This window comes from Anser brachyrhynchus (assembly GCF_964034855.1).
Source record: "Anser brachyrhynchus genome assembly, chromosome: 10".
Taxonomy (NCBI): domain Eukaryota; kingdom Metazoa; phylum Chordata; class Aves; order Anseriformes; family Anatidae; genus Anser; species Anser brachyrhynchus.
In genome coordinates, this window is record NC_137705.1 from 21,613,843 (window position 1) to 21,626,852 (window position 13,010).

General features: G+C 42.5%; 1 protein-coding gene across 2 annotated transcripts in view; it reads right to left on the minus strand.

Annotated features, from left to right (window-relative positions):
• Window positions 1-13,010, minus strand: part of FGD3 (FYVE, RhoGEF and PH domain containing 3) — a 115,034-nt gene that overhangs the window by 26,113 nt on the left and 75,911 nt on the right. For both annotated transcript variants that reach the window (XM_080606506.1, XM_080606505.1), the window contains exons 6-10: window positions 11,787-11,923; window positions 9,789-9,945; window positions 5,619-5,757; window positions 4,831-4,889; window positions 453-599 (exon numbers count right to left, since the gene is read on the minus strand). In XM_080606506.1, the coding sequence (XP_080462632.1) occupies window positions 453-599; window positions 4,831-4,889; window positions 5,619-5,757; window positions 9,789-9,945; window positions 11,787-11,923 (639 nt within the window). The remainder of the gene's footprint in view (window positions 1-452; window positions 600-4,830; window positions 4,890-5,618; window positions 5,758-9,788; window positions 9,946-11,786; window positions 11,924-13,010) is intronic.

Sequence of the window (13,010 nt, forward strand, 5' to 3'; positions counted from 1 at the left end):
ATTCTCAAAGAAATTTAATGAGTAGGTTGGACTCACACATCATTACTTGAAAGAAGTGGACAGAGAAATATGTCATCCCGCCACTTCCCCTTTCTCCACATCTCTCCCTAGGTACCAATTCAACTGCCTTGAGAGCAAGTGAGAGCTATTCTCTTGGTGTTGGAGAAGCTGGCCATCTCACTCAGCAACATGGGACTGCTTGAAATGCCCCTCTAGGGGCACTTCACAAAAACGCAGCCTCTGAAGAGGGAGATGGAAGGAGACCCCTTTAAGCCTGACAAGCCATTGGCAAAGGCACAAGCATGGAAGGAGGAAGGAAACCCTCAAGGGAAGAACATCAAATGAAAATTGCTGCTCGGAGGAAGGAGTAGCTGAGCTCAGTTGGTAAAAGCTTTGGAAATATATCACTTCACAGCACAACTCTGAAAATAAGAGAGCAACAAAAAACTCACCAGGAATAAATATCTATCCTGTGCTGTGCCATTCTTTGCTGACAATTTCTGAATGTGTCCTTCTTTAATGAGCTCATTAGCTGGGTTAACAATATCCTCTTCACCACCGAGTCGCTCATAGACTTCCAAAAGCTTGTGCATCTTTTCCTGCAAGTACAGAACCCCAGAAATTTAAATAAAAGATATTCCACTTGGCCTATCACTCACAGTATCATTTTTGTGATGTGTAAATAAGTAAAGAAAAATAAGGAAAGAAAGCAGTCTTTCACTTCTGATAAGTAAGTAAATAAGTTTGCAGATGACACCAAGTTAGGTGCGTGTGTTGATCTGCTTGAGGGAAGGAAGGCTCTGCAGGAGGATCTGGATAGGCTGGAGCGATGGGCTGAGGCCAACTGTATGAGGTTCAACAAGGCCAAGTGCCAGGTCCTGCATCTGGGGCGTAACAACCCCAAGCAGCGCTACAGGCTGGGAGATGAGCGGTTGGAAAGCTGCCTGTCCGAGAAGGACCTGGGAGTACTGGTTGATAGTCGGCTGAATATGAGCCAGCAGTGTGCTCAGGTGGCCAAGGCCAACAGCATCCTGGCTTGTATAAGAAGCAGCGCGGCCAGCAGGTCTAGGGAGGTGATTGTCCCCCTGTACTCGGCTCTGGTGAGGCCGCACCTCGAGTACTGTGTTCAGTTTTCGGCCCCTTGCTACAAGAAGGACATGGAGGTGCTCGAGAGAGTCCAGAGAAGGGCAGCGAAGCTGGTGAGGGGTCTGGAGAACAAGTCTTACGAGGAGCGGCTGAGGGAGCTGGGGTTGTTCAGCCTCGAGAAGAGGAGGCTCAGGGGTGACCTCATCGCTCTCTATAGGTACCTTAAAGGAGGCTGTAGCGAGGTGGGGGTTGGTCTGTTCTCCCACGTGCCTGGTGACAGGACGAGGGGGAATGGGCTAAAGTTGCGCCAGGGGAGGTTTAGGTTGGATATTAGGAAGAACTTCTTTACCGAAAGGGTTGTTAGGCATTGGAATGGGCTGCCCAGGGAGGTGGTTGAGTCACCATCCCTGGAGGTCTTTAAAAGACGTTTAGATGTAGCCCTTAGTGATATGGTTTAGTGTAGGACTTGTTAGTGTTAGGACAGAGGTTGGACTAGATGATCTTGGAGGTCTCTTCCAACCTAGACGATTCTGTGATTCTGTCATACAGCTTTGCATTTTCAAAAAATAATGAGTATCTTTTCCATACTCTTCCCTGCCTTAGTCACTCATGATTCATACTTGGATTGTATCATTTTAATAGTATTTTGATATCAACACATTAGTATCAATCTATTTGATATTTTTAGATGTTCTTGTTCAATAACAGCTATGTACCATTGGAAGAAATGTCATCAGGTCCTCTAAAATCACTAGCAGGACTGGAAACCAGCATGTTAACAAACTGTTTCCAAGGTTGCAGTTATTAATTCAGCTTCCAGTTAACATCTCAGACTAAGATTTGTGCTACAGTAGGAACATTTCTTAGCTTCTGAGAAGTTTCACATTGTGCATTGTTGCTGACACAATGGCAGGTAGGTCTCGTTCAGGAAGCACAGTCACATTCTGCATTTATAAGCAGAGTCTAAAACCTCAGCTCTCTGGGGAATGCTGCAGTCCTACCCAGGTGCCCCTGTGGCAAAAAGCATCTTATGAAATAGGCTTAAATCGACTTAAAAATACAGTTTTAATATCATTCAAGTATCCTTATGTCTTTCTCAAAATTCTTTATAAAATGTTTACTCTTCCCCTTTCAGCAAAGCAACGTTTACACTTAATATTAAGTCAACTAAATATTAAAGTTCCCCCTGTCCCTCCTGTGCAGCATTCAGACGGATAAAGGCAACCCACTTGCAGCTGCTATAATAAGTACTGCAGCAGCTTTAACAAGTCAGAATAAGAAAGGTGCATAAATCTTGCTACTGAGTTAGAGCATTTAGAAAGGTTTGGCTTTTAACCAACATGCTGGACTGATATGCTCCAAACGGCACTGCAAGCAAATAGTCAGAAAGTGAGGACAGAGATCTATGCAATTACATTTGGAAAATATGACCAAACACATCTGTAAACAACACCTCAATCCGTCTTCAGATTAGGCTGCAATTTCAGGTTTTCATACACCTTACTTACCTCCATTTGATTTATTTCACCATAAACGTACATCATGCTAGCTTCTATGCTAAACAATTAATCTGACCAAAACAAACCAACAAAACCAACTAAACAAACAAAACCCTTAAAATAAACACACTGCCAAACAAAATGGAAGTGGGGTGGTGGTAGACACAAAACAAACAAGGAAGTCATCTCAATCCCTAGAGCCAGTATGATTTTTCCAACAAACTGGAAGATGATCCAGAGACTCCACTAATTCAAAGAAAATTTGAACTTATCAAACTACTTTTTGGGGGGAGAAACTAGGATACTAGGGGCAGGTCCAAAACCTGAGGGATACCTGCACATCTAGGAAAAGATATTTTGAAAAGTCACTTTTGGAAATGTGGTTTACTTCTCACACTGACACAAAACGAGGAAGCAGCCAACATTAATTCAAACCTCTGCTAGCTTTCCGAGATTTTGCTACAGCATTTGCTTTTCTTTCGGTTTGGCTCTGACCTCACGCAGCTGTTCCCACTGTCCCATGGGGCTCTGCAGAGGTGTGTGTGCACAGGACACGCTCTGCAGCTAGGGCTGCTCTCACCCTGCATTGCTCCCAGCAGCCCACCGCCCTCCCCAGCCTCCCAGCACGCCCGGGCACCTTCTGCTAGGGACGGCAAACAAAGTGGGATATGTACGCTGAAGCTGGGAAACCATGAGGTCAAACCTGAAATTCTTACTTGGATAATTTTCTTTGGAGCTTCTGCTCAAGCAAAACCTATTAATTACAGGAGAATCAACGCAACGAGACTCTAGGTTCTCATTGTAAGCAAGCAGGGCGTAGAAAATTATTATAACAGCTTTTCCTAATAGTTTTTTTGGTTTGTTTTGGTGGTTTTTTTTGCATATTACTAGAACAGCATCCAACACAGAAAGCAACTGCCTGGTGACTTCATCTACCTGCTGCCTGTGAAGCTGCTGTACAAAGGTCCCAGCAAAACAGCTGCTACTTGTGGAGTTGTTGTTCGAGGCCCCAAACCAGAAAAGTTTCCACTGACACTTATCTTCATCAAGAGAACATGCTAGACTCAAATAGAAATAGATGGTTTCGAAACTGGTTTTCACTGAGACGTAGCGAAAACAGACAGACATCAGCTGGTTACTTCCCAGCAGCAGCCACAGGAAAGGCGGGCTCCTGGTGGCTCAGGGAGCGCCAGCCCCAGACAGGCACCCAGTGACTTCCTCTCGTCTGGGCAGAGCTGTGCCCTGCTGCCTCCACAGCCCTGACATCTAGCATGACTCAAAACACCAGGCTTCTAAAATAAGGCTTAAAGAGAAAAAAAAGAGCTGAATGGGAAGATGGGGGAAAGAAGAAGCAGTATATGCAAGCAAACTGAAGTGAAGACAAAAATATAGGAAAGAACCTCCTGGTTTTTTTTTTTCTTTCTTACACAGATTCTTGATAAAAAACAATGTTTTGAAAGGACAGAACAAGGAAGAAAGGGTCTGATATGGAATGGGATGTAAACCTTGTAACCCATGAGTGATCAGTGAGCGTTAAGCCTGATAAGCGGTGTTTTAGAACTATGGGATACACAAGCTCCCAAGGCACTTGTGTCTACAAAAGGGATAACATCCGTAACTATGAAGTCCTTTTTCTTTAACGGTAGTGCACTTTCAGTCCTGTAAGTAAAACATCCCTAACATTCAGCATTAAAGGCCTCAATAAAACAGGGAAAAAAAAGTTCAGACCTTGTGTTTTAAAGTGAAGCGTCAAAATCTCTGCCATCTTAGGCTGCCCAACTTTAGAAGTAAAGCTTACCAAAGCTACTGACACACACTAGTCCCTCTGTACATTTAAAAACAAGGCAAAATTCAACCAAAACAACCTCCAGTCTGGAAAGGACTTGAATTAAAAATAGCATGAAAATCAGTAAGCACAAAAATCTATCCTTATGAATAGACAGAATTGAAACATTTTTCATTGAAAAACAAGTAATGATTTTATGAAGGTCTCCTTTTTCAGTGGAGGATGGATGTTCCCTTAAGGAGGAGGAAGGTGAAATTTGGGATGAACAAACCATGGTAACCACAACAGGATCATTTACGATAAAGAGAACTCAGATATTCAACTATTGTTTAAACCCTGTCACATCGTATTTGAAAATTCTCTCCAGTCTTACTTTGCTATGCCTGTGGCAATGGAGAATTATCAGTTCGAGCAAATATTTCCAACAGATTATGCTTCCATTACTCGATTTCTACTCACCATCTTTCTGATTGCTGCATTTGAATGGTTTGCTGCTGTAGATATGAGCTCCAGTGATTCTGTGAAAAAAAAAAAGTAGCAAGTTATACCTTCTCCAGACTGCATCTGTTAATAGCACTTTTTTTTTTTCATCTTCCTGCTTAGCATTTTCCCTGCAAAATTGCAAAAGGACTACATTTTGTCCTTCCATAAATTAAAAGGAAGGCTTATAAGTAGCTACATACATAATCACTTCTGCATTTTCAGCTGGTCCACGTGCATCTAATTATTTGATCTTTCTTTCCTGGAAGCACATGTGTGACAAAAGATTTACCTTCTAGGAATCAGTCTAGCTCTTAAAGTTAATGGTAGTCACACTTAAGTCTTCTGAAGCATATTTTAAGAATGTCTTCCTAAAAACAGAGCCTAACCTGCCTTCCTAGGAAGCACATATATTTAAGACCATTCATATTTTCCTCCTCCAGCTATTCCATGGATGTCCTCCTGTATTTGTCTTTGGGCATACAATGGATTAAATAAAAATTCCAGATGTTCTACCATTAGCAGCTTCAATACCTTGTCACTGTTTACTCGCTAAAGCTGTCTTCATTCCCAGATCTGACCTATCAACTCTTTTCTTCTCTACTCCACAAGCATCCTGAACCCCTTTGTACTAAGCTGGCCAATCATTTGATTAATTCAATTCTCCATTACTACCATAACCCTAGTTGAAAGTATCTGAACACGTGAAGGAAAAAATTCTCCAAGATTTTACTGTGTTCATTAGACAGAGAGAAGTTTACATGTACTTTCAGCATCTTTCCTGTCCGGAGATTCTTCTGGAAGTTTCTTTAAATAGTCCTTCAGAAGAAGTTCATAACGGGGAATCCTTTGCACAGGTTCAAGCATGTGATGCTGCAACGTAAGGTTTCCACACACCTCCTGTTTCTGTAACGGAGAGAAAACAACCATAGAAGGCTTTGGTTTTGGTCCCATTTTTGCTGTTAAACAGCAAGGGAAAATGGCCATTCATGTATAGTTAGAGAAGCACATGAAAATTTCCCAAGCTATCAGAGCTGACAAGTGTGAACCTTTGTTCCTTATCTCTGACATTTTCTGCAGATATACAACAGTATCTTACATTTTGTGATTCTTCACATGATCAAAAAAGCTCTAGGTAGCATTCCCCCTACCCACCAGATTAAATAAAATCAGAAACCCCACAGGGATACACTGTTTGCTAGAACTTACTGTACAAGCAGCAGATATACTGCTCACCTTTGAAGTAGCTACCTCAAATTCTCTCATTTTACTTGACCAAGAAAGGGGGTTGGTTTGAGACTGATTACATTAAATGTTACCCAATAATTACTCAATTACTCTGCTTGAAATGGTACTGAGTGTTGCAGTATGCTTATTGTCACAGAAGCCCTAGGAAGTAAAGCAATGTTTCTATTTATAAGGATGGGGAGGAGAAATGAGAAACACAGCAAAAATAACTAACTTGTTTTAAAGCAGACAGGAAGTTTGTGAGTGATACAACCTCATTCCTGAATCCCTCATCAGCATCTTAACCCCAAATACATACACACGCAATCGTCTCCACTGCATTATTTTTAAGTCAGCTTACTGAAGCCACATCTCGGTCTGTTCCACTGTAAGCAACCCCTCATCTACCACGCTAATCTCAGTATTCTTTTCTCAGAGGAAGGTGCTTGTTTCAGGTATTTGTAGTCTTCCACATAACTATCACAGCCCAAGACACACTGCTGACTTGCCCGATTCTTGAAGCAAAGCCTGGAGATAACAAGATGACTGTCTGATAGAAAAATATTAACCATCCTTCCAGAAAGATGTAAATGGGCTTTAAAAACATATCTTGCCACTGTGTAGTGGAGTGAACAGCATTTCTGTTTAGAGGAGATTAAGTGAATTTATCTCTCAGAGTTTTATAGCACAATGTTTCCCAGAAAATACAACTGGGATGGAAAGAATCGGAGATTCCAGGAAGCACTGAGACACAGAACTGCACTACTGCATATTAGCCCTTGGTTTATATTCCTAAATCCACTTACTATAATAATCTCTATTGTCTTTTCATTACTGTAATATGATGAACCCTAACACTGAATAATAATAGGGAAGAAAAGGAAGAAGTCCATTCCAGGCTCATGTCAGTTGGACTAATACATCAAGTGGATCCTCTGTAAAAGTCAACAATCACAAAACAAACCAATCCAAACAGGAGAACTTTCACGTTACGTGATTTCCAAAACTTTACAGAGTTCACATTACAATTCAGATGACTTTACTAGAGGAAAGATAAATGTTTTTCTGTGTTTAATTAATTCACATGAGAATCTGAAACATAAATATATATTAAAAGAGCACTTTTCTGATGGTGTAACTAGAGAACTTACAAAAAAAAACTCCTAATAAACTTACCAGCTATCAAGTTTTTGCACTGGTAGGTGGATGAGAAGTAAACAGAAAGTAAGTTTATCTTCAAGGGCAGCTAAAGTAAACTTGACAAGTCACAGTCATTCACTTCCAAGTCCTATGGGATGTCTGGTTTTATTTTCTCTAAGTTAGCATAATTAATAAGTGTTAATGCCTTAGCCTATATAACTACTCCATTAACAGCTTGGGTAGACAGTGTATTCCTGCAGGATCACAACAGGCTGCAACTGGTATTTTGAAAAGTAAAGCTGAAGGTCAGGAGAGGAGCCACACGAATGTAGTCCTGGATACCCTGCCAGCAGTCAGGACTGTATGAACCCTGCAGCAGTGGTCCTGTGCCAGGGGCAGACAGAAAAACCTATAGCAGCTCCACTGAAATCTAAATGCAATTGTTTAATTATTTGCATGTAAGAATAATACAAGCAGAACACCAGGCTAAAGTTTAGTTTATGCCCACCCACACCTTCTAACAGACTGCAAATGTCTGCTCTGGTTCTATAAACACAGGCTACAGAAGTTCCCAGAGTAGCGGGGACAGAGGGGAGAAAAAGGACAACTTTTGCCTGTAAAAGTACCTGTAGTTTTTGATAGCACAGAGATAGGTTGGATGACTAGACTGAGTGCTTTGGGTCAAGTCTTTGCTGGATGCACCGCGGTCATGACAGAAGCAGAAGGTGCTGTGATGCTGCTGCTAGAATAATCTACAGTGAAATCCTGTCATCAGTACGCTTCAGAATTGCAACCCCTACAAGCACTGCCTGTGCTAACACTACCTGCCACAACTCTGCTTGAGAAATATGCATGGGCTTGGCCAGCTGCCGACGTGTTTCACAGCCTGACAGCTAACACGAATCATTTGTGTTGGCAGTCTGGTGGCGAGCGGTGTAGAGACAGAAGAATTTTGGGGAGGGCAGATCTCTGTGCTGCAGGAAGAACGGTTACAAACCGAATTACACTTCAGAAAGGCACGGCAGCAGTTTGATGCGGAACTGAAGACAGCAAAATGCCCATGTGCACAGGAAGCAGGAATTCTTACAGTGCTTGCTATAGAAGAGGCCCGATTCCCTGTGGAGCCCAGCTGTGCCTTTATGTCCCTTCTTGGCGTGGGTCAGGGCACGCTGAGTGTGCTGGGAACCCAGCTAAGTCGTCACAGGCAGGCGACACAGCTGAGCAGGGGCAGCAGGGAGGCGAGCAGGGGCCGGGAGCCCCTCGCAGGGAAGCAGGAGCCCCTGGGGGCCCAGCGCTGCCGGGTCTCAAATTCCAGCCAGCAGACACACTTAGCTGCGCAGAGCCTCTGCGAGAGCAGGCTGGATTTAGACAGAAAAAGGTTAAGAAAAGGCCACGTACAGTGAGAGTCTGGTAGAAGAAGAACTTTCCCAGTTCCTGCTGCCTTCCCTCTGCTCCTCCAAGACACAGCTTCTGTCTGAGTCAGCCGGCAGCCCTGACCCTCCGCACAGGGCCTCTCCTCTCCCAGCTTGCCTCGGGGATTACTTGATTCCTGACAGCTGGCCAGCCGACAAGCTCCCATTTAGGGCACAGCTGCGCTCCCGGCTCAGCTTAACCCTCTCCCTGCTGCCTTCGCCTCCCCCAGAGGCCGGTGTGCACTTTCCCAGCACCTGCGGAGGGATGCCTGCAGCCTGCTGCATCCTCCTGCAGCTGGCCCAGGGTCCAAAGGGGACAGAGGTTTTACAGACACACCAGCGTAAGCAGAGCTCTTCCCCCTCCCCACACAGCTTTTATATAGTGAGAATGAACGTGTGAAAGTCCACGCTAAGCATCCCCCAGCAGAGCTGTGGTCCTCCAGCGCTGCAAGCCCCTTCACAAGCCTCAGAAACAGCAGAGCAAGAGCTGATGGAAACCCAAACAGCTTCCTGCGCCAGGTGCTGCTGGTGACATGCCCAAAGTCAAACACCAGGCTCAGAAAGGAAATGAACTTGCTAAAAAGCGACACTTCAACTTAGTAAGAAGGAAACAAAATTAAGAAGAGTTTACAAATGGATATGTTGAGTATCAGAGCAAGAGGGTGCCCTACACTAAGGAGCACACAAGGTAGGGAGGCTCACTGGGGAAAGGCAACAGTGCCCCAGCAGAACTGTGCCATAAGCATCGATATTTCTTCCCTCTGCTATATAAATATCAACAGAAAACACAATGTACAACAAAGCTATCCATATCTCTCCCCCAAGAAGAGAACTCATCCCATTCTCCTAATTTCAAAACATAAAAAGTGAACACATTAAGGATTTCTGAGTAAGCTGAACGTAGTCAGGATTGCCATGCAAACAGCTCAGTTTCATCCCGTAACTTCCAATTCTCCTCTTAAATACATGAATGGGAGAAAAGCTACCTATGTGAAAAATCTGTGTTGCACAGCAAGAAAAGAAAGGACTGTCAATAAAACCTTCTTCCTTAATTCTAGAGCAATATTATCTTGTACCAAAACAAACATGTTGTGTGCTGGAAATAAAATAAATTTAAATGAGGATCTCAAGGCCATATTAAGCCAATTAACAACATACCTGTATATTTTGAACAACATCTTTGAAAGGAGATGACCTCTGCATACACGTGTTCACCATGTCCATTGCCCTGTCAAAGTTCTTTACATACTCTCCATACATCTTCAGAAAAGGAGCCAGCTTCTGTAGGATATCTCCCAGCCGTGGGTTCACATTCCTGATGGAAAGAGAAGGGTAAGTACAGAAATCTGTGGAGATCAATACTATTTTAAGAGTAAACAAAATTATCACACTTTCACAATTGTCTCCCACAATTACACATGCATGCTGTTGAGATCCTTTAGGTTAAGTTTAAAGCAATCTATTTGGTACCCTAGATGAAAACTTAAACATTAATCTAGATGTGCTAAGGATGATGTTTCTGTTCCCACTGTCACTCTGACGTGAAGCTCAGATCCAAACTGACTACACATTATTAAAGAAACATCCAACTCTCTGTCCAGAAAAAAACACTGTGGGACACGTTCTACTTTTTGCAGAGGTAGCTGTACATCTTTGTCTCTTCCAAATTCAGAGGCAGGCACAGCCAGCCAGGCTGTGGACAATGCCAGAGTTGCCCCACGGCTCTTCACCTGGCAGGGGCATCCCTCCCACGGCACCGAGCCCGAGAGGCTCTCGTGGGAGGCCTCAGGTGACCCCAGCTGGGTCTGTTCCCTCTGGGCCACTTGGCAGCAGCACTCCTACAGGAGCTAGATGTGTAAATGACGAGAGCTGCACGTCTAATTTTCTCACGTTTCAGTCCCGTTAACAGTGTCAGTCTAAGATTTCTTTCCATTTTCCCCAGCTTTTCTCTCACACTGAACTCCTGCCTTACAGTCTGTTTACACGAGATCCCTTCAGCCATGCAAAAAGTTCATGCCCTTGTCTGACTTCCAGTCTCTCCAGTTTTCCTTCCCTTTTATTACAGCTGTTCCTGTAGACATATGTCAGGTGCAAAGGTGCTGGGTCGTTTTTTATTGCTTCTGGACATTGCTGACCTATGTGAAGAAGATTGGACCCTCCCAAGGGAAATGAGAGCTCTGATCTCACCTTCATCACTCAGGGCAGTTGGAAAGGTTAACTCTGTTGACTTTAACATGAAATAAGGTGCAGCATCAGCACCATCAGGACTTTACACTGCAGCACACTCTTTGCAGCCAGTGCATCCTCCCAAGTGGGTTCCTACATCTGCCCTACAATTAACCTTTCTGCCTAGCACTGCATTTCAGCCTCATTTACAACTTAGCACAGCTTCCAAATTTTAATTGGTATATGACCATTAGTACTCATTGAAATAAAAATACTATTTTCTTAAAGAACTTAATAAATATTGTTGGTTACACTGTACATATATCTCATAGAACAGAAGACAAACAAATGCTTGGGTAAAAACTTGTTCAGTGTTGTGGTGCAAAACAGCAAAAGAAATGAGTGCACTACAGACATAAACTGATTTATAGACAGAAAGTCTTCTATCTTATCTGTCTAGATTTTCCTTTGATTGGCTGCTATAATGCTAATTTTGTAACATGAAATTTTATAGAACCATAACAAAATGAATTTAAATATAAAATTGATGTGTCTCATGAAGTCTCCAACACTGTAAAGTCTAGACTGTGACACAATGATGCATTTTCCTTCTTTGGATGGAAAACTTTTTTTAAATACTTCATCCACGGGGCCAAAATAAGCAGTTTGTTTCTTTCCCAGTACTACAGTTTCATAGTACTATGAAACTAGAATAGTGGAAGTACACTAAGAAAAACAGCTCCAGTCGTACTTTGGACCAAAAAAAAAATCTCACAAAGTACTCTAGAAATGTTGAGTGCTCAGGTCTATTCCTATATTCAGGAAGATTACAGGAGAGAGAGAGGCTTAAGAGACTCCATGGCAATGTATTAAATGACATCTGAACTACTGCATTAAACCATTAAGAACTCTGGAATATGATTAGGCTTTAGGGTCACTATAGTTTCTTGAAAACATACTTTAAAAACAACTGGAATGACAGTTACCCACCATTCTTGTGTAATTCTTGTTTTGAGCTCAGGAAGAAGAAATTGTCCGTGGAAACAATAGATAGAAGAAATATTTGAAAAGATGCCTGTTATCACTTCAGATGAAATACCTGCTTCTGACAACTTAGTGCAAAAAACCTGTGTAAGACAAGAGAGTACCAACTTTAGTTTAAAAAAATCCTACACACCCCGGCATACAGTTGCAGCGTTACAAAGCTGACTGCCTCAGAACAAACCTACAGTTTTTGACTCCAGGTACTCAGTCCTTGGGGATCACAGCACCGAGTATTTTCAGGGGGTTTACAAACATAAACCCATTGTCAAATGGGGTTAGAGTTATGGTTATGGGCTTACTCCTCCATTAGAAAAGTCTGAGGGGTTTGTAAGTCAAAACAGATTAAAACTACCGAGAAGATGAGAGCTGGTGTACTTGGGAGCTAAGTGGCAAAGAACAACCAGTCCCCAAAGAGCTCTTACTGCCTTTTACATCAAGCAAAATAAAACATGTTTGTTTTGTTTCTCTGCAGGAAAAACTACACTGAACAAAAGTGAAAGACACTCCCTAGTTTTTTAGGGTCTTGAAACAGTCTTTGCTCATCCGAAGCAAACATGGGAAAGTTTTCCACAGAGGTCCTAGTGCTGGAGGCCAGAGGGCTCTTTGGACGTTACAGCTTCTAACAATATTTCTACCAAGGTGCCAATTACTTTCTTTCTTTCTTAACAATGTTACTCATCCTCATTTTTACTTCTTTCCTGAATATTCATGAATTTTTTTCTTTATATAATACATAACATAGACATTATAGAAATAAATATAGACATGTCTGAACCGTGTGGACTCACCAAAACATTTTATGTGGGAAGAAGTTTGGATTCATCATCCTAGTTTTACTTTATCCTCATGTGTAAACATGACAGAAAACAATTACGAATCACAATGGGGAAAAACAAAAATCACTCTGGCTGACCCTTGTTGCCTGATTTTAGTACAAATCCAGTCTATTGTCCTCTGCAGAGCAGTCATAGATTTCATCATTTTTGGTGCCTTGAGTGTCCCTATAATTTCTTCTCCACATATGCTCAGAGAGGAATCAAATGCTTATAATGTCTGTATCATGGGCTACTGCTTTCCCATTCCTCTTTTTCTAACCCTCGGGCTCCACCTCTGAGAACCAATGGCCAAAAGCTCACCTCCGGGCCCCACAGCATGTACCCTGGCAAGCCA